This window comes from Stomoxys calcitrans, chromosome 3 (genome assembly GCF_963082655.1).
Source record: "Stomoxys calcitrans chromosome 3, idStoCalc2.1, whole genome shotgun sequence".
In the NCBI taxonomy this organism is placed as follows: domain Eukaryota; kingdom Metazoa; phylum Arthropoda; class Insecta; order Diptera; family Muscidae; genus Stomoxys; species Stomoxys calcitrans.
Genome location: NC_081554.1, coordinates 186001443 through 186023557, shown reverse-complemented (window position 1 = coordinate 186023557; position 22115 = coordinate 186001443). Strand labels below are relative to the sequence as shown.

The 22115-nt window shown below is 40.5% G+C and overlaps 1 protein-coding gene across 1 annotated transcript in view; it reads right to left on the bottom strand.

Annotated features, from left to right (window-relative positions):
- LOC106085945 (protein obstructor-E) overlaps window positions 1-22115 on the bottom strand; it is an 83470-nt gene that overhangs the window by 34938 nt on the left and 26417 nt on the right. The window contains exons 3-4 of the mRNA XM_013250432.2: window positions 17301-17487; window positions 1523-1641 (exon numbers count right to left, since the gene is read on the bottom strand). Of these exons, the coding sequence (XP_013105886.2) occupies window positions 1523-1641; window positions 17301-17487 (306 nt within the window). The remainder of the gene's footprint in view (window positions 1-1522; window positions 1642-17300; window positions 17488-22115) is intronic.

The following is a 22115-nucleotide window of genomic DNA, read 5'->3' as shown; positions in this document are numbered from 1 at the left end:
ATAGAACTATTCACGTTGTGGATAAAGTTATCTACGCTGTGTATAAAGTTATCCACGTTGTAGATAAAGTAATCCACGTTGTGGACAAAGTTATCCACGTTGTGGATAAAGTTATCCAGATTGTGGATAAAGTTATCCACATTGTGGTTAAAGTCATCCACGTTGTGGATAAAGTTATCCACATTGTGGATAAAGTTATCCATATTTTGGATAAAGTTATCCACATTTTGGATAAAGTTATCCACATTTTGAATAAAGTTATCCACGTAGTGGATAAGGTTATTCACGAAGTGGATAAGGCTATCCACGTTGTTGATAAAATTATCCGCATTTTAAATAAAACTTTTCGCATTTTAAATAAAATTATCCACATTATGGATAACATTATTCACGCTTTGATATTTTGATTGTTATGGATAAAGTTATGTGCCTTATATATAATATTGTGCACATTGTGGATAATTGTATCCACTTTTAACGTAAATTTATCGACGTTGTGCATTAAGTCACTCACTTTTTGCATAAAGTTATACCCGCTGTGGATGAAGTTATCCATGTTGTGGATAAAATTATTCATATTTTGGATACAATTTTCGTTATTATCCACATTTTGGATAAAATTATCCAAATTTTGGATAAAATTGTCCATATTGTGTATAAAATAACCTACTTTGTGAGTGAAACTGTCTATATTGTAGACAATTGTCATATTTGCCACTTTTACTTTCCGAGAATTTTCCTTTCCTATTGTTTACTGTCAATATTTGAATTTTTTACCTTCTTTCTTAGTCTCATAATACAACTTCTCTCACCTCATTAAATATTCACTTTATCTGTGACACCTTATGCTGCCGGGGAAAAATCTGGCTGATGCCTATTCACGAGGGCGTATATGGCTCATTTAATAAAAAGTAATTGCCTTATTTCAGTTTCAATTAATTTCGTCTCTTTTCCCAATGTCAACCTTTACGATTAAATTTTTAATTAGCTTGACGTGACAGGTAGATAACCATAATTGTTGCTTTCCTTCACCACAACTCCCTCCATGTTTCAAGCCATTTGAAGAATAAAGTTCAGTAATAACTTAATGTGTTTTCTCCCAAAAGAAAAAAAAAAAGATTCCGAATAGAACACCATAAACGAAATTGAAATGGACAGCTTAAATAGTTTGTGGTTATGCAGTCAATGACCCGTGTGGCAAATCGATAGGAAATAGCATGGGAAGTAGGGGGAGGAACTAGAATATCACCGGTAAAGAAAATATAAATGATGAGTAGGGGGAGGAAATACAATAACATTTAACGACCCTATTAAGGCCTTTTCCAGGAAAATAGGCCCATTATCTAAGGAGTTGCAAAGTAAAATAAAATTTAAGTCTTGGTTGTTGGTTGGTATGATACCCCCAGGTAGCCTTATTGCAGGAAATTATGTTTTTTTTTAGTTCATTTAAAATTAGTTGCTTTAGTGATAACCATTATTTGGATAGATGGGGGCGGTTTTTGTAGTAGCTGATTTTACTTACGCAATTTGGAACGCTTGGTACAATCAATGTTGTAGGGCAAATCACATTTCTCTTCAAGGGGGCTGTAGTCGTTGAACACCATGCCGTCGGCGCATAAACGCTCCGTTGCTACGCCATCACTGAAAATGCCACCGGATGTTAACGGAAACGAAAGTAAAATAAGAAAAAAACAAAAGAAATCATTAAAAATTGAAAATGAGATTCATATGTGGGAGCATTTGGATTAGGATGTGCAGAAACAAAAGAGGGGAGTTTTAAAATTCTAAGAGGTGACCAGGTCATGATTGAATACGAAATGTTAAAAAAAGAACTTAAGACGATAAACTGAAATTTGAGTCTGATATCAAACAGACACAGTTATGTAACCAAGGATAGGTTAGGTTGATTGGGTTGCTCACCAAAGGTGAGTTCACTCGGAGGCCAATTTGGCTCATTGTGGTACCCTCGAGACAAAAAGAAAATGTAAGACCTCGTATTAAAGGTTATTCATGAAAAAGACAGGAGGAGTGAAGAAACCCAAGCGGGGGGTGAATAACCGCCCGTCCCTATGCAAGCATGAATCTACCTACTACGGAGCTTGTGGCACCCTCCCGTTGGAACCATCCTGTTCCCTCAACAAACCTCAGGAGAGATACCAGACCTACGTTTGCAAGTTCACCCAGATCACTGAAGAAACGACTCCCCAGAAAGGAGAGCCTATGTCTCTGCAGACCCGAAAAGGAACACAGCAAGTCCTCAATAGTCTCTCCTCATCCTCATCGAGGCAACTCCTACAGAAGTCTTTGTGCGGTATCCCCATGCGCGCCGCCATGCGCCCTTGGGCACAGTGTCCGGTTATGACCCCTGTCAAAGCACTCATAGACCTCTTATTGAACGTCAGGAACTCCCTCGTCCTCCTCCGGTCGATGACCGCCCATAGCGCCTTCACAGTCCGTCAACCATCTACCGAGTTACACCTCACCACCCACACCTCCCTGGCCATCCCCTCTACTGTGTTCAGTAGCTCGACAAATGGCACGTAGGCAAGACCGATGACTGGCCCGCCCGGCGCAGACGAACCCCTCCTGGCGCACTCGTCCGCCCTTTCATTCCCTGTAATCCCCTCATGGCCCCGGGAACCCATGTCAGCGTCACATCGTGGGCCCGGAGCCTATCCAGGGATTACAAACAATCCGTCACGCACCTCGACCCCAAGGCCTTGAGCGCCGCCATACTGTCCGCATAAATTCTGAGTTTCGAGGGCGGTAAGCCCCTTTGCCAGAATTTCTCTTACGGCCACTGCAATGGCACAGACCCCTGTCTGAAAGACCATACACTCGCCAGGTAGTCTCAGAGACATACTGATATTGAGCGCCGCCATACTGTCCACATAAATTCTGAGTTTCGAGGGCGGTAAGCCCCTTACCAGAATTCCTCTTGCGGCCACTGCAATGGCACAGACCTCTGCCTGAAAGACCATACAGTCGCCAGGAAGTCTCAGAGACATACTGATATTGAGTGAATCAGAGTAGACCCCCAATCGAGTCCCTGACTCCATTTCAGAGCCATCTGTGTAGATAGAGGTCCCATCCTCCTCAAGTACACCTGTCGCCCTCCATTCGTCCCTCTCAGGAAAAAGAATAGCGAATGCCCTCTCTCCAGTCGGCACTGGTGCCAGGTAATCGAAGATCCTCCTCAGTCTACCTTCTGTATCCATAACACCCAGAATCGAATTGTGGGCGCAACCATCCTCCTTCAGCATGCCGAGCTCACTCAGCCTAAGCGCGAACTCGGCGGGTCGCGACAATCTTTAAAAAAAAAAAACTATTTATATCTATTGTATAAAAAAGTAAGTGTTGCACTTTTTTGTTTGTTTGTTCGGAGTAAAATCAAAAATAAGTGAACCGATTTTCATGAAATCGGTGAAAATGGGGAGCTTCATTTTGTGATATAAGCGAGGGGGGGGCGGACCCTCCCCTTAACAAAATTCTTCAAAAAAGGTGAAATCTCGAATATGGGTTCATCGATTTAAGCGAAATCTTCTATGCTCCCTATGATTACCCAATAACACAAAATTGGTATAAAACGTTGGGGTCAAATAACCGTGGGGAACGCCCTACCCCAAAACCGACCCAAACGGACATGTCTACCGATTGGGACAATATGGGTATCAAATGAAAAGTATTTTAGAGTAGAGTACGAATTTGATGTAATAACTTCACCCCAAGTGTCGGAGGGCCCCCCAAAAATGATATTTGTACCGATTGGAGCAATAAATACGAAAGTTATATTAAGGAAAAGAATACGAAAGTTATATAAAAATTTAGAGTGAAGTTCCGGGGCGGCCGGCCCAACCCAAAAACCCCCTCTAAACGGGTATGTAGGCTGACCAGGACAATATGGGATTTAAACAAAAGGTACTTGAGAGTAGAATAAAAAACTTATATCAAAATTTGGGGTCTATAAACACGCGGGTCGCCGATTTGAGTTTTTTCGTTTATTTGCTCATATTTATGCCTGTTTTAGGGAGTGGTCTAAAAGGAACAATAGGTTATATCATGTCATATTATAATATTGGAAGGGACGGGCCCTCCCCCATACCCCAAAGCACCACCCAAAAATAAAAGAGTACCGATTGGGAGAATATGTGACTTAAATGAAAGTTATACGGTTGTAGTGTACAACATTAAAAATTGGGTCCAAGTACCTTAAAGCTGCCCCGACCCAAAACCCTCTCAAATAGGCATATTGGGCGATCACGACAATATGGGACTCCAACGAAAGGTATTAGGGAGTAAATTACGAATATGGTGTAAAAGCGGAAATGGGGTTTATAGATTGGATACGTATGTTGAAGGTCATGGAAGAAGCCATTGTACAAGATTTCTGCCAAATCGGATGAAAATTGCGTCCTCTAGCGGTCCAAAAAGTAAAGATCCAAGATCGGTTTATATGGCAGCTATACCAGGTTATGAACCGATTTGAACCATACTCAGCAAAGTTGTTGGAAGTGATACCAAAACACCACGTGCAAAATAACAGCCAAATCGAAGAAGAATTGTGCCCTATAAAAGATGAAAAAGTCAAGACCCATGATCGGTTTATATGGCAGCAGTATCAGGTTATGAACTGATTTCAATCATACTTAGTACAGTTGTTAGAGATGATACCAAAACACCACGTGCAAAATCGGATGAGCAATGCGCCTAAGAAGTCAAGACCCAACATCGGTTTATATGACAGCTATATCAAAACATGGACCGAATTGGTCCATTTACGATCCCAAACCGACCTACACTAACAAAAAGTATTTGTGCAAAATTTCAAGCTTTACTTCTTCGAAAGGTAGCATGCTTTCGATAGACAGATGGAAAGAATGACAAAATTAGTATACCCCCATCCTATGGTAGAGGGTTTAAAAATAGTATGGCAGCCATATAAAAAAAAACTTATCTCGAAAGAGGTGTAGCTCTATGGCAAGCCGTTCGGACTTGGCCATGATAAGGAGGTCCCTTATCATTGAGCTTAAAGTAGAATCAGATAGCACTCATTGCGATGTGAGAAAGTTGCCCCTGTAGTCCTATGTGTCCCGTTATGATACCAAAAGCTATACTGACAAACTTTTTTTCAGTAATAGCTCGTCTTCTCATGATCAGGATCCCCTTATAGGATTTTCGTCGCCCTACCAACCGTTTCTCTGCTCCACAATGTTACATGTTCATCGCTCATAGTCCACGCCCTTAACTCAAACTACGTCGCCCCGAAAGGCTTCAGGTTAACCAAGTCCTCTGGCCAAATCGTCTATTTTTTCATTCCCCCTTACTCCGCTACGGCCCAGCACCGAAACGCTGCGGATCGTGCCATCCTCAGAGAAGACGTTCATCTCCTTCTTACACTCCATGACTGTCGCAGCTATACCGTCCTTGTTGTTGGCAATACCAGAGTTCCGCAACACAATGCCGCTGACAGCACTATCTCGCATTCTACCTCAAGTGACGTCTCAAGTATACCATTGGAAACTTCTCCCATTCCTTGCAGGTTTCGTATTGTCGTCTCGATTATACCGCTATGGTATGATCTTCTCATATCTTCCAATGCATTTTCCCATCGCCATAGGTCTCATAGCCGCAAAGGGTGCGTGTGACTGCCTCACACTTAATCTGTATGTCTAGGGGTCGGATATCTAGGATAGTCTCCAGTGCTCTAGTGGGCGTGCTCCTCATCGCTCCGCTTATGCCAGGACAACTTTTTCTCTGAACCTATTGTATTATCCTTTTGCTGCACTTTTTCCCCATCGCAGTCCACCAAACTGCTGAGGCATAAGGATTGGTCTAAGCACGCTCCTGTAGAGCCAGTTGCACTTTTTCCCCATCGCAGTTCACCAAACTGCTGCGGAAAAAGGATTGGTCTAAGCACGCTCCTGTAGAGCCAGTGGCTCCTGTAGAGCCAGTTGCACTTTTTCTCCATTGCAGTCCACCAAACTGCTGAGGCATTGGTCTAATCACACTCCTGCAGGGCCACTGTACTATCCTTGGATTTTGGACCCATTTCGAGGCTAAGTCACATCTACATAATGCCCAACATCTGGAAGCCTTTTTGGTACGCTATTGAATGTGAAACTTCCAATTCAGTATCCTGTCCAACATCACTCCTAAGTATATGACCTTGTCAGATATAGAAATCGTTCTATTGAGGAAGCGTGGTACGTCAAATTGGCTCCCTTCGTCTTCCTCGTGGACAGGCAAACTTCAGTATTCTTTGGATTAACATAGAGACCCCCAAGTGTAGCCCAGTTGCATGCCATCTGTAAGACCCTTTCGGCCCTTCTGCATAGACCGTTCGGATCCTTGCCCCTTAGAAGCATAATAACATCATCTGCTGCGCGCAGATGGGTTCAAATCCCTCCTCAATCAACATCCGCAATAGGTTATTTGGTCACCCATAGGAGTGGTGATAAAATGTCCCCCTGTGGTGTAGCCAGTTCCACTCTCTTCTTTATGTAATGGGACCCAAAAATTGTCCACCTGTTCTTTAGCATATGGTTTGTCCAGTCTCTGAGAACCCGGTCCACCCAGCATTCATCTAAGAATTGAAAGACTTAGCTGTAACATGCAAAAGCGCGTTAAGTTCGACTGGGCCAAATTTTATAAACCCCCCCCTCCATGGATCTCAGGGGATAAGTTCTTTGAATGACAGTTTCAAATATTTAAGAGCTATATCAAGTACAGTTGTTGGAAGTCATTTCATCATAATTGAAGATCGGTTTATATAGCAGCTATATCAGATTATGAATCGATTTGGATCATACTTGCCACAGATTTTGGAAGTCAAACGAACTCATCCAAAATTTCAGACAAATCGGATAAAAATGTCGCCCCCTAGAAGCTGAAGAAATCAAGATCCAAGATCGATGCATATGTCAGCCATATTAAAAAGGTGGACCGATATGGTCCCGTTTACAATCCCAAATAATGGATTATAAATGCGTCTTTTTTGGGGCCAAGACTTTAAATCGAGATATCGGTCTATATGGCAGCTATATCCAAATCTTGATCGATCTGAGTAAAATTGAAGAAGGATGTCGAAGGGCCCAACACAACTCACTGTCCCGAATTGCGGCGACATCGCACAATAAATGCGCTTTTTCTGACCCCAAAACCTAAAACCGAGAGATCGGTCTATATGGCAGCTATATCCAAATCTTGGCCGATCTGTGCCATAATGCAGTCCCAAATTTCGGCGACATCGGACAATAAATGCGCCTTTTATAGGCCTAAGGCCCTAAATCGGTGCATCGTTCTATATGATAGCTATATCCAAATCTGGACCGATCGGAGCCAAATTGGCGAAGGATGTCGAAGGGCCAAATATAACTCACTGTCCCAAATTTCGGCAACATCAGATAATAAATACGTCTTTTATGGGCAAAAAACCTCTAAATCGAGAGATCGGTCTATATTGCAGCTATATCCAAATCTGGACCGATCTGGACCAAATTGATGAAGGATGCCGAAGAGCCTAACACAACTTACTGTCTTAAATTTCATTAACATCGGATAATAAATGTGGCTTTTATGAGCCTAAGACCCAAAATCGGAGGATCGGTCTATATGGCAGCTATATCCATATCTGGACCAATCTGGGCCAAATTGACAAAGGATGTCAAAGGGCCTAACACAACTCACTTTTCCAAATTTCAGCAAAATCGGCTAATAAATGTGGCTTTTATAGGCCAAAGAATCTAAATCGGCCGATCGGTCTATATGAGGGCTATATCAAGATATAGTCCGATATAGCCCATCTTCGAACTTAACCTGCTTATGGACAAAAAAAGACTCTGTGCAAAATTTCAGCTCAATATCTCTATTTTTGAAGACTGTAGCGTGATTTCAACAGATAGACGGCCAGACGGACGGACATGTCTAGATCGTCTTAGATTTTTACGCTGATCAAGAATATAAATACTTTATAGGGTCGGAAATGGATATTTCGATGTGTTGCAAACGGAATGACAAAATCAATATCCCACCCCATCCTTTGGTGGTGGGTATAATAAGCAATCCGACACTGAATGCATCCATTAAGATATATGGCGCCTATAGAGGGCCCAATTTTTCGTCTGTCTATCGAAAGCACGCTAACTTCCGAAGTAGCAAAGCTAGCCGCTTGAAATTTTGCACAAATACTTCTTATTAGTGTAGGTCGGTTGGTATTGTAAATGGGCCATATCGGTCCATGTTTTGATATAGCTGCCATATAAACCGATCTTGGGTCTTGACTTCTTGAGCCTCTAGAGTTCGCAATTCTTATCCGATTGGAATGAACTTTCGCACGACGTATTTTGTTATGATATCCAACAACTGTGCCAAGTATGGTTCAAATCGGTCCAAAACCTGATATAGCTGTCATATAAACCGATCTTGGGTCTTGACTTCTTGAGTCTCTAGGGGCTCAATTCTTATCCGATTTTAATAAATTTTGGCACGACGTGTTTTGTCATGATATCCAACATCTGTGCCAAGAATGGTTCAAATCGGTCTATAACCTGATATAGCTGTCATATAAACCGATCTTGGGTCTTGACTTCTTGAGCCTCTAGAGGGCTCAATTCTTATCCGATTTGAATGAATTTTGGCACGACGTGTTTTCTTATGATATCCAACAACTGTGCCAAGTATGGTTCAAATCGGTCCATAACCTGATATAGCTGCTATATAAACCGATCTTGGGTCCTGACTTCTTGAGCCTCTAGAGTGCGCAATTCTTATCCGATTGAAATGAAATTTCGCACGACGTGTTTTGTCATGATATCCAACATCTGTGCCAAGAATGGTTTAAATCGGTCCATAACCTGATATAGCTGTCATATAAACCGATCTTGGGTCTTGACTTCTTGAGCCTCTAGAGGGCGCAATTCTTATCCGATTTGAATGAATTTTGGCACGACGTGTTTTGTTATAATATCCAACAACTGAGCCAAGTATGGTTCAAATCGGTCCAAAACCTGATATAGCTGCTATATAAACGATCTTGGGTCTTGACTTCTTGAGCCTCTAGAGGGCGCAATTCTTATCCGATTTGAATGAATTTTGGCACGACGTATTTTGTTTTGATATCCAACAACTGTGCCAAGTATGGTTCAAATCGGTTAATAACCTAATATAGCTGTCATATAAACCGATCTGGGATCTTGACTTCTTGAGCCTCTAGAGTGCGCAATTCTTATCCGATTTGAATGAATTTTGGCACGACGTGTTTTGTCATGTTATCCAACATCTGTGCCAAGAATGGTTCAAATCGGTCCATAACCTGATATAGCTGCCATATAAACCGATCTTGGGTCTTGACTTCTTGAGCCTCTAGAAGGCGCAATTCTTATCCGATTTGAATGAATTTTGGCACGACGTGTTTTGTTATGATACCCAACATTTGTGCCAACTATGGTTCAAATCGGTTCATAACCTGATATAGCTGTCATATAAACAGATCTTGGGTTTTGAGTTCTTGAGTCTCTAGAGGGCGCAATTCTTATCCGATTTGAATGAAATTTCGCACGACGTGTTTTGTCATGATATCCAACAACTGTGTCAAGTATGGTTCAAATCGGTTAATAACCTGGCATAGCTGTCATATAAACAGATCTGGGGACATGACTTCTTGAGCCTCTAGAGTGCGCAATTATTATCCGATTTGCCTGAAATTTTGTACGACGGATTCTCTCATGACCGTCAACATACGTGTTTATGATGGTCTGAATCGGTCTATAGCCCGATACAGCTCCCATATAAATCGATCTCTCTATTTTACTTCTTGAGCCCCCAAAGGGCGCAATTCTTATTCGAATTGGCTGACATATCTTGATATCGCTCTAATAGTAGAGCAAATCTTTTCTTATATCCTGTTTTGCCTAAGAAGAGATGTCGGGAAAAGAACTCGACAAATGCGATCCATGGTGGAGGGTATATAAGATTCGGCCCGGCCGAACTTAGCTCGCTCTTACTTGTTAGTTCTCATTTCGATAGTTCGATAGCATCGATAATTATTTGTAAACTATCGAAAATATCGAATGTTGCGAGTATCCATAGTTTGCCAGCTCTATTTTGTAACCCTCTGAGGAAAATTGTACTATAGGGGCTTCTCCTTAACGGTATCTCATCCCAAAGAGTCAATCAGAGAGTAATCTATGCCATCCATGCAAAGGTGTAAGAGCTGCTAAGTAAGACATAAGCCAGGACTCCAAATCCTAAGATATAGCCTATAAATCTCATCATTTCAGTTACGAATCCAAACCCATCCATCCATTAGTCATTTTATTACCTAGTATGAGTCGGCAGACTCTAATAGACATCAAGCCGCTGTATATTTGTTATATTTGGGTTGCCCAAAAAGTAATTGCGGATTTTTCATATAGTCGGCGTTGACAAATTTTTTCACAGCTTGTGACTCTGTAATTGCATTCTTTCTTCTGTCAGTTATCAGCTGTGACTTTTAGCTTGCTTTAGAAAAAAAGTGTAAAAAAAAGTATATTTTATTAAAGTTCATACTAAGTTTTATTAAAAATGCATTTACTATCTTTTAAAAAATCCGCAATTACTTTTTGGGCAACGCAATACTACCTAGTATGAGTCGGCAGACTCTAATAGACATCAAGCCGCTGTATATTCGTATAGATATATAAGAAAACCATGTGAAAATGTGGTTACTCTTCTCGCCCCTCACCCACACTTTTCAATGGCAGCAGGTATTTAGCCACAAACTCCAGCCAATTTCATACCTTAAATCACCACCTGTGTTGTAATCATTGACGATATGACCCAAAGGGCTTCAAGATAAATGAAGATCCAAAGGTAGAAACGGTAATACAACGTTTAATTGAGTGTTTCTCTTATTTAACATTAGCCACAGGGGGAATATCGTTAATGTGTTTTGTAACACAAACAGACACAGACATACACAGAGATTCCGTGGCACATGGCATACACCAACACATAAATACCCCTCTGACACATTCGAGGTTGATTTGTGTCCGCGTTCATGGCACTGCTACACCTACTCATACCACAACTAAGGATGGTAACAGGAAATACTTGAAGGCCATTAAGGAGTGTTAAGGGAATTGAGGGATTGCGGATGGCGGAATTCTTCAACACTTCATCATATATGGCGTGGAAATGGTCTCAGTTGGGGAATGTCACTAACGTACAGGGCCAAAATCAATTCCCTCACACGCACACACACACACACATATATTTGAAAAGGTGATGTTTTTCGGCTAGTAATAAACTTTACTTTCAGGCTATACCTAGCCCATTTGCTGGGGAAAGGGGCGTTGAAGGCGTATCCGCTGACATGAAAGTGTTAAAGTAATTATTTGTATCAAGTGTCACATATAATTGATATAAAATTACTCTAGAGCCAACTAGTTGGGCGGGGGAATTGAAATTGAAACGAAATTTATGTTGCTCCAGGGGGGATTGGGCCAGGACATAACATGTGTAGGTCTATGTGTGTGTGTGAAAAAGATTGATTGGCCCAAATGTGGGGCAATCAGGCAAATACATAAATATTGCTAATTTATAATCCTATGGAATTAAAAAGGACTCTAAGGACCATCGTTAAATGTAAGCAAGATTTTAAAACGACTGTTTATAGGAAATGTGCTACTAACGAAAGTTGAATATCCAAAGGAGCAGCGAAAGAAGTGGGAAAAGAAGTTCAGCAGAAAGTTTCTGCTGGGAGAGTGGGCTTGGGGTTTAAGCAAGGTGGTTATATTGGGTTGCCCAAAAAGTAATTGCGGATTTTTTAAAAGAAAGTAAATGCATTTTTAATAAAACTTAGAATGAACTTTAATCAAATATACTTTTTTTATACTTTTTTCTAAAGCAAGCTAAAAGTCACAGCTGATAACTGACAGAAGAAAGAATGCAAATACACAGAGTCACAAGCTGTGAAAAAATTTGTCAACGCCGACTATATGAAAAATACGCAACTACTTTTTGGGCAACCCAATATATGTCGCAGTTAAAATTCAGAAGGCCACTAAGGAGAAGAGGATAGCATGAAAGCCACTAGGGAGAGGAGGATTAAGCAAGAAACAAGTAAAAGCGTGCTAAGTTCGGCCGGGCCGAATCTTATATACCCTCCACCATGGATCGCATTTGTCGAGTTCTTTTCCCGGCATCTCTTCTTAGGCAAAAAAGGATATAAGAAAAGAGTTGCTCTGCTATTAAAAACGATATCAAGATATGGTCCGGTTCGGACCACAATTTAATTATATGTTGGAGACCTGTGTAAAATTTCAGCCAATTCGTATAAGAATTGCGCCCATTGGGGCTCACGAAGTAAAATAGAGAGAACGATTTATATGGGATCTGTATCGGGCTATAGACCGATTCAGACCATAACAAACACGTTTGTTGATGGTCATGAGAGGATCCATCGTACAAAATTTCAGGCATATCGGATAATAATTGCGACCTCTAGGGGTCAAGAAGTCAAGATCCCAGATCGGTTTATATGGCAGCTATATCAGGTTATGAACCGATTTGAACCTTATTTGACACAGTTGTTGAAAGTAAAAATAAAATACGTCATGCAAAATTTCAGCCAAATCGGATAGGAATTGCGCCCTCTAGAAGCTCAAGAAGTCAAATCCCCAGATCTGTTTATATGACAGCTATATCAGGTTATTAACCGATTTCAACCATACTTGGCACAGTTGTTGGATATCATAACGAAATACTTCGTGCAAAAATTCATTCAAATCGGATAACAATTGTGCCCTCTAGAGGCTCAAGAAGTCAAGACCCAAGATCGGTTTATATGGCAGCTATATCAGGTTATTTACCGATTTAAACCATACTTGGCACAGTTGTTGGGTATCATAACAAAACACGTCGTGCGAAATTCCAATCCAATCGGATAAGAATTGCGCCCTCTAGAGGCTCAAGAAGTCAAGACCCAAGATCGGTTTATATGGCAGCTATATCAGGTTATGGACCGATTTGAACCATACTTGGCACAGTTGTTGGGTATCATAACAAATTTCATCTCAATCGGATAAGAATTGCGCCCTCTAGAGGCTCAAGAAGTCAAGACCCAAGATCGGTTTATATGGCAGCTATATCAGGTTATGGACCGATTTGAACCATACTTGGCACAGTTGTTGGATATCATAGCAAACCACGTCGTGCAAAATTTCATTCCAATCGGATAAGAATTGCGCACTCTAGGGGCTCAAGAAGTCAAGACCCAAGATCGGTTTATATGGCAGCTATATCAAAACATGGACCGATATGGCCCATTTACAATACCAACCGACCTACACTAATAAGATGTATTTGTGCAAAATTTCAAGCGGCTAGCTTTACTTCTTCGGAAGTTAGCGTGCTTTCGACAGACAGACGGACGGACGGACAGACGGACGGACATGGCTAGATCGACATAAAATGTGACGACGATCAAGAATATATATACTTTATGGGGTCTCAGACGAATATTTCGAGTAGTTACAAACAGAATGACGAAATTACTATACCCCCCATCTTATGGTGGAGGGTATAAAAATGTACAGCGATGCTTAAACCGTCACTTACCCTAAAAGTACTACCCGAAAATAAAAGCGAACCGATCGGGACAATATTGGATTCAAATGAAAGGTATTCAAGGGTAGAGTATTAATTTCATAATAAAAGTTGGGTCCAAGTACCTGGGGGGCCGACCAAGCCCCAAACCCCCTTAAAATAGGTTTATTTGACGATCATGACAATATGGGACTCAAAAGAAAGTTATTCGCGAGTAGATTACAAATATAGTCAGGAAGCAGGAATAGGCTTTATAATTCATTGATAATGGAAGGGGGCGGACCCTCCACCGTTACCCCAAAAACACCACACAAAATCAAAAGTGAATCGGTAAGGACAATATGGGTATCAAATGAAAAGTATACGGGAGTAGAGGACGAATCTGGCAAAAAAAAATTCATGTCGAAGTATAGGGGGTCACTCCACCCCTCAAAAACGCCCAAAATGGGCACATTAGCCAATCACAGATATATGGGTCTCGGTGTGTTTGTTCCGTATAGACTGAAAAACGGCAGAACCGATTTTCTCGAAATTATTTCCATATTGTGTAGGTTGGTCTGGAAGGAAACATAGGCTTCAAAATTCTTCGGTATCGGAAGGGGGGCGGACCCTCCCCCCTATGCCAAAAACACAAACCAAAATCAAAAGCGGACCGACCCGGACAATATAGGTATCAAATGAAAGGTATTGGAGAGTAGAATACGAATATGGTATTAAAATTTGTGTCTAAGTACCCATAGGGCCGCCCCAAACCCAAAACTCCCCAAAACAGACATATTGGACGTTCATTTCAATATGGGGCTCAAATAAGAGGTATTCGGGAGTAGATTTCGAACCTAGCATACAAAATCAGATTGAAGAATAGGGAGTCACGCCACCCCTCAGAAACGCCATTAGACCCATTATGACTATATGATGCTTGGCTGCATAGATTTTCTTAAAATTTTCATTCAGATTGTGTACGTTTGTCTGGAAGGAAACATAGACTATATAATTTTTAGATATCGGGTGGGGCGAACACTCCCCTTACCCCAAAAACGCCACCCATATCCGAAAGTGGTCCGATGGATGGTCCAATGAAAGATATTAGGGTGCAGATTAAGAATGTGGCATTAATATTTGTGTTCAAGTCTAGATGGCGCTTTTCCTCCTAAAAATACTTCCATGAGTTATTTGACCCATTATGACAATATGGGACTCAAATAAAAGGTATTTCAGAGTAGAAAACAAATTTGATATTCAATTTTGGAGCCAAGTGTTTTGGGGTACGCCCTAAAGAACGCCCTAAGCTGAACTTCATTTCCGTTGGGAATAAAGAACGAATTTGATATCTATTTTCAGTGCAAAGTGCCGGTGGCCTACCCAGCACCAAAACACCCTCCAAACGGTTCATATTTACGCGGCTATGGCAATACGGGGCTCAAATTATATGTCCGTCCGTCCGACAGGAGTAAAGCTAGACGCTTGAAATTTTGCACAAATGTTTCTTAAAAGTGTAGGTCGATTGGGATTGTAAATGGGCCATATCGGACCATGTTTTGGTATAGCTGCCATATAAACCGATTTTGGGTCTTGATTTCTTGAGCCACTAGAGGGCGCAATTCTAATCCGATTTGGATGAAATTGTGCATGAAGTGTTTTGTTATGGCTTCCAAAGACTCTGGTAAGTATGGCTAAAATCGGTACATAACCTGATATAGCGGCCATATAAGCCGCTCTAGGATCTTGACTTCTTAGGCATCTAGAGGGCTCAATTCTTATCCGATTTGGCTGAAATTTTACATGAAGCTTTCTGTTATGACTTCCAAAGACTGCGCTAAGTATGGATCAACCTGAACCATAACCTAGTATAGCTGTCATATAAGCCGATCAGGGATCTTGACTTCTTAGACCTCTAGAGGGCGCAATTCTTATCCGATTTGGCTGAAATTTTGCATGAAATGTTTTATTATGACTTCCAAAAGCTGTGGTAAGTATTGGTCAAATCGGTATATAACCTGATATAGCTGCCATATAAACCGATCTAGGATCTTGACTTCTTGAGCCTCTAGAGGGTGGAATTCTTATCCGATTTGGCTGAAATAGTGCATGAAGTGTTTTGTTATGACTTCCAAAGACTGCGCTAAGTATGGATCAACCTGAACCATAACCTAGTATAGCTGTCATATAAGCCGATCAGGGATCTTGACTTCTTAGGCCTCTAGAGGGCGCAATTCTTATCCGATTTGGCTGAAATTTTGCATGAGGTGTTTTGTTATGACTTCCAAGAACTGAGCTAAGTATGGCTCAAATCGGTACTTAATCTGATATAGCTGTCATATAAGCTGATCTGGGATCTTGACTTCTTAGGCCTCTAGAGGGCGCAATTCTTTTCCGATTTGTCTGAAATTGTGCGTGAAGTGTTTTGTTATGACTTTCAAAGACTGTGCTAAGTATGGCTCAACTCGGTAGCTGCCACATAAACCGATCTAGGATCTTGACTTCTTAAGCCTCTAGAGGGCGCAATTCTTATCCTATTTGGCTGAAATTTTGCATGAAGTTTTTTGTTTTGGCTTCCAGAAACTATGCTTAGTATGGTTCAACTCGGTTCATAACCTGGTATAGCTGCCATATAAACCGATCTAGGATCTTGACTTCTTAGGCCCTAGAGGGCGCAATTCTTATCCCATTTGTCTGAAATTGTGCGTGAAGTGTTTTGTTATGACTTCCAACAGCCTTACCAAGTATGGTTGAAATAGGTCTATAACCTGATATAGCGGCCATATAAGCCGCTCCAGGATCTTGACTTCTTAGACCTCTAGAGGGCGCAATTCTTATCCGCTTTGGCTGAAATAGTGCATGAAGTGATTTGTTATGACTTCCAAAGACTGCGCTAAGTATGGCTCAGCTCGGTACATAGCCTGATATAGCTGCCATATAAGCCGCTCTAGGATCTTGACTTCTTAGGCCTCTAGAGGGCGCACTTTTCATCCGATTTGGCTGAAATTGTGCATGAAATGTTTTATTATGACTTCCAAAGACTGCGCTAAGTATGGCTCAAATCGGCACAAAGCCTGATATAGCTGCCATATAAGCCGTTCTTGGATTTTGACTTCTTAGGTCTCTAGAGGGCGCACTTCTCATCCGATTTGGCTGAAATTGTGCATGAGGTTTTTTGTTATGAGTTTCAAAGACTGTACTAAGTATAGTTGAAATCGGTCTATAACCTGATATAGCTGCCATATAAGCCGATCTTGGATCTTGACGTCTAAGGCCTCTAGAGGGCGCAATTCTTATCCGATTTGGCTGAAATTGTGCGTGACGTTTTTTGTTATGACTTTCAACAACTGTGCTAAGTATGGTACAAATCTATCCATAACCTGATATAGCTGCCATATAAAACGATCTCCTGATGATGCTTCTTGAGCCCCCACAAGGCGCCATTCTTATCCGAATGGACTGAAATATTACCCAATGTCTTCTATTATGTTCATCTACATTTAATTCATTTATGGTCCGAATCGGACTGGAACTTGATATAGCTCCAACAGCACAACATTTCTTATCCATTATTCTTAGTTTGCCTAAAAAAAGATACCGGGCAAACAACTCAATAAATGCGGTCCATGGTGGAGGGTATATAAGATTCGGGTCGGCCGAACTTGGTACTCTCTAACTTGTTTAATATTAAAATCATTTTTTACTTGGTTATCATAAATTTATTTTGCAATACTTACGAACAAGCATAATATTTGTCACATTGCTCGCCATCGGGAAAGAAACCATCTGACTGGGGACACTGTTCGGTGGGTACATATTCTTCTTTGCTTGGTGGAGGATCTGTGGGTCGCTTGGGTAAATGGCGTTGCGATTTTGGATGGCCGGCACCGATTTTGAAACCAGGACGCTGGGCTAAGGTGCAACCTGAAATAAGTAATGGGGAAAAATTAATATAAAAGCAGTAAGGAAAGACAAATGTCGGATAGTGCCGACTGTATAATACCCTACACCTTCCCTATAGTACAATACATATATGTTCAAACTGTAATAAATATGATTGACAAATGACATCACAATTGCAAATTACCCAAAATCTGGTGAACATATATATGGGAGCTATATCTAAATCTGTGTAAAAAATCTGTAAATGGTGTAAAACAAAAAAAAATTGGGCTCAAAGACGCCAATGTTGATCATTCAAATCGTTTATCAGTTGAAGAGTTGAATAGATTAAATGAGGGGTTTTTGAATATTGAAACACCTGTTGCTAGAAAAGATGAAAGTGACAGCGAGATGATTTCTAGTCAAGTAGACCCTAATATATCTTACAGCTTCCATAGTGTTTATCAATGTGATGTACTTTAAGCTTTCTTCAGTGTCAAATCTTCCGCTACTGGTCTCGACGATATTAGGCCTTCGTTTTTAAAACCTTTCATACCTAAATTTTTAACCTTATTTTAATGACATCATATTTTCCAAAAAATTTAAAGAGGGCGAAAATAATTCCATTGCCGAAATCGAATAATGAATTCCGCCCGATTGCGATATTACCCTACTTAGAAATGCTCATGCATGGACCGATGAAGTTGTTTCTCGAAGAACATAGGCTACTAACTGAACGACAGTGAGGCTTCCGAGCTGATCATAGCTGTGTCACTGCTCTAATCGATGTTGTGGAAGGTGTGAGATGCAATATTAATAGCAATCTTGTCAGTTTCATTATCCTTTGGGATCATCCGAAGGCATTTGATTCGGTCGATTACAAGATGATAATTCTTAAGCTCAAACGATTCTTTAATTTTGAAGAATCAGCAGTGGCATTGACTCTATTTGAGTCCGATATTCTCATGGGGTCTCTGGAAGTGGGAAGGCCTTCAGGGTGGTGGGTTCAGGGGGTGGTGTGGACCCCCAGAAATGTGGTTCTGAATATAGGTATGAATTTCGTACTCCACTCCCAAATTCCTTTCATTTGAACCCCATGTTGCCATGACCGGCCAATATGTTTGTCCGATTTAGAGGTGTTTTCGGGGGTGAGGTGGTAACCCAGACATTTGGTCCTGAAAAAAATATCAGCATCGTGCTCTAATCTCAAATACCATTTATTTAATCCCCATACTGTCATTGGTAAAGAGGATTTTATGTAATGAGACATCTACCAAACACTTGGCCCAAAGTTGGTTATCAAATTCGATTTCTTATTTCAAATTACCTTTTGAGCCACATATTACCATGGTCGGTGTATTTGAACTATTTGTGGGTTGTTTTGGGGAAGAGGCGGTACCCCAAATACATGGTCCCACATTTGGATATCAGTTGGTCAGTAAATTATTGGTTTCTTGGGGAAGGAGGAAGACCCCCATAAAATTGTTCCCGAAAGTGGGGATCAATTTGGTGTTCTAATCCCCAACTTTCATATAAGCCCCACATTGTCATGGTCGGTAAATATGTTCGAGTTAGAGGTATTTTGGGGAGTGGCCCTGAAAATATGTCATCATAATGCACTACTCTCAAATATCATTTATTTGAACCCCATATTGCAACTGGTCTAAAAACGTCCCCTAGACAGTTGATCTCGAATGTTCCTATCAGATTCATGGTCTACTCCCAAATACTTTCATTTGAGCCCCATATTTCTATAGTCGGCATACATGTCCGGTTTGGGGAGAGTTTTTGGGGACGGAGCTTGACTTGGCCTTAGAAATATATATCAGATTCGTGTTCTACTCTAAGCCCCATATTGCAATGTTCAGCAAATACGTCATATTTGGGTGAGGTTATGGGTGTGAAGTAGCCCGGTATACAGTTTTTCCCGAATATTGCTATCAGATTCATGCTTTACTCCCAAAGACCTTTCATTTGAGTCCCATATTGCCATGGTCGCAAATTTGTCCCCTTTTGGAGGTTTTTTGGGAGAGGTGAGGCCCCCCTAACATTTGGCATCATATTTGGATATCAGATTCGTATTCAAATCGCAAATACGTTTCATTTGAATCCCATATCGACATGGTCTTTGGGGATTGGTGTGGTCCCCCTAACACTTCGTTAGGGGGACCACCCATCTCCGAGATCTTCCGTTTCCGAAAATTAGGTTAAGGGGAAGGGTCCACTACAGACTTTACAAATAGAGATATTGAGATGAAACTTTGCACAGATTTTTTTTTTTTGTTTAGAGCAGGTTAAGTTCGAAGATGGGCTATATCGGACTATATCTTTATATAACCCCCATATAGACCGATCCCCGATTGGCCCGATCGGTCAAGATTTGGATACAGCTGCCATATAGACCGATCTCGCGATTTGTGGTTTAGGGCCCATAAAAGGAGCATTTATTGTCTGATTTTGGCAAAATTTGGGACAGTGAGTTGTACAAAGCCCTTCGACATCCTTCTTCAATCTGGATCAGATCGGTCCAGATTTGGATACAGCTACTATATAGACTGATCTCTCGATTTTAGGTTTTGGGCTCATAAAAGACGAATTTGTTGTTTGATGTCGCCGAAATTTGGGACATTGAGTTAAAATAGGCCCCTCGACATCTTCCAGAAATATGGCATAGATTGGATCAGATTTGGATATAGCTGCCATATAGTCCGATCTCTCGATTTAGGGTTTTGGACCCATAAAAAGCGCATTTATTGTTTGATGTCGCCGAAATTTGGGACAGTGAGTTGTGTTAGGCTCTTCGATAACTTTCTGCAATTTGGCTAAGATCGGTTCAGATTCGGATATTGCTGTCATATAGACCGATCTCTCGTTTAAGGTTTTGAGCCCATAAAAGGCGCATTTATTTTTCGATTTCGCCGAAATTTGGGATAGTGAGTTGTGTTAGGTCCTTCGACATTTTTCTTTAATTTGGCTCAGATCGGTCCAGATTTGGGTATAGCTGCTATATAGGCCGATCTCTCGATTTAGGGTCTTGGGCCCATACAAGGTGCATTTATTGTCCGCTTTCGCCGAAATTTGGGACAGTGAGTTGTGTTAGGCTCTTCGATAACTTTCTGCAATTTGGCTAAGATCGGTTCAGATTCGGATATTGCTGTCATATAGACCGATCTCTCGTTTAAGGTTTTGAGCCCATAAAAGGCGCATTTATTTTTCGATTTCGCCGAAATTTGGGATAGTGAGTTGTGTTAGGTCCTTCGACATTTTTCTTTAATTTGGCTCAGATCGGTCCAGATTTGGGTATAGCTGCTATATAGGCCGATCTCTCGATTTAGGGTCTTGGGCCCATACAAGGTGCATTTATTGTCCGCTTTCGCCAAAATTTGGGACAGTGAGTTGTGTTAGGCTCTTCGATAACTTTCTGCAATTTGGCTAAGATCGGTTCAGATTCGGATATTGCTGTCATATAGACCGATCTCTCGTTTAAGGTTTTGAGCCCATAAAAGGCGCATTTATTTTTCGATTTCGCCGAAATTTGGGATAGTGAGTTGTGTTAGGTCCTTCGACATCCCTCTTCAATTTGACCCAGATCAGTCCAGATTTGAATTTGAATATTTTTATCCATTTCACAGTTACAGAAGGATTTTGAGAACTTTTCGATTTCCAACCACAGTGAGGTGGCCCCCTCATTTTAAACTATTTATGGTGTTGAGTGATAAGTTAAGGATGTGGTATGTTAAATTCCAGATCTACAAATGTATTAAATTGCACCAACCATCTCTTGTTCAACAAAATGACAGACACATATATTTTCACTTGATTTTTGACAACTAACAGCATATTAGTTAGGACATGGCAAATGGGGACATACACATGTTGGTATGTTCCATGGCACGCTTGGACAAAAAAAAACAAATATTTAATTTGAAATTTTGACCTTTGTTTTTTTTTCTATGTTTCTATAGAAAAAAAGAGAGAAGCATACAAAACACATGTCAAAAATGTTGAATGGTAATTCCTTTGGATGTTACACATAGTTTTGGTGTGTTTTTTTTAACAATGCAATACACTCAGAAAACGTTAAAAAATATATAAAATAGAAAATTCATAAAAAAAGTTTAAAATAAAATAAATACAATATAAAATTCTATAACAGCTACTAAAAAGTTTTGTAGACAAAATTTTACCTTTAAAATTTTTTTTTTTTTCTTTCGCAATTTTTTTTTCTTTGAGTTAACTCAAACTGTCACGTTATTTATAAACGACATACAAATGATAAATATAGCACCATATCGAGCAGAACACAATCACAAACACACAAACGCTTATCTATCCAGTAGTTGGATTCTAACATCCAAGTGAGAAAATAGATATATTGTTGCTGGATGCTGCTGGATGAATGACAGCAAATGTTGTTGATAATAATAGTATCAAAAGAAACATTGTTTCCTTCCAAGTAGAATTTAGAGTAAGGAATTGTGTAAACTTCAAAAAAAAAAAATTCAGAACATTACGAAACGTTATTTTAATAAATACTGCTCAGCTAGAATGATATTGAACAGCTGCTATGTTTCAGTAGCTAAATTTTGTAAGCCCTAAATGGCAATGCTGATAAGTTACTTGCGTGCACACATGAACTTGTGACTTACTTTAGGACAGCTTGATTCCAC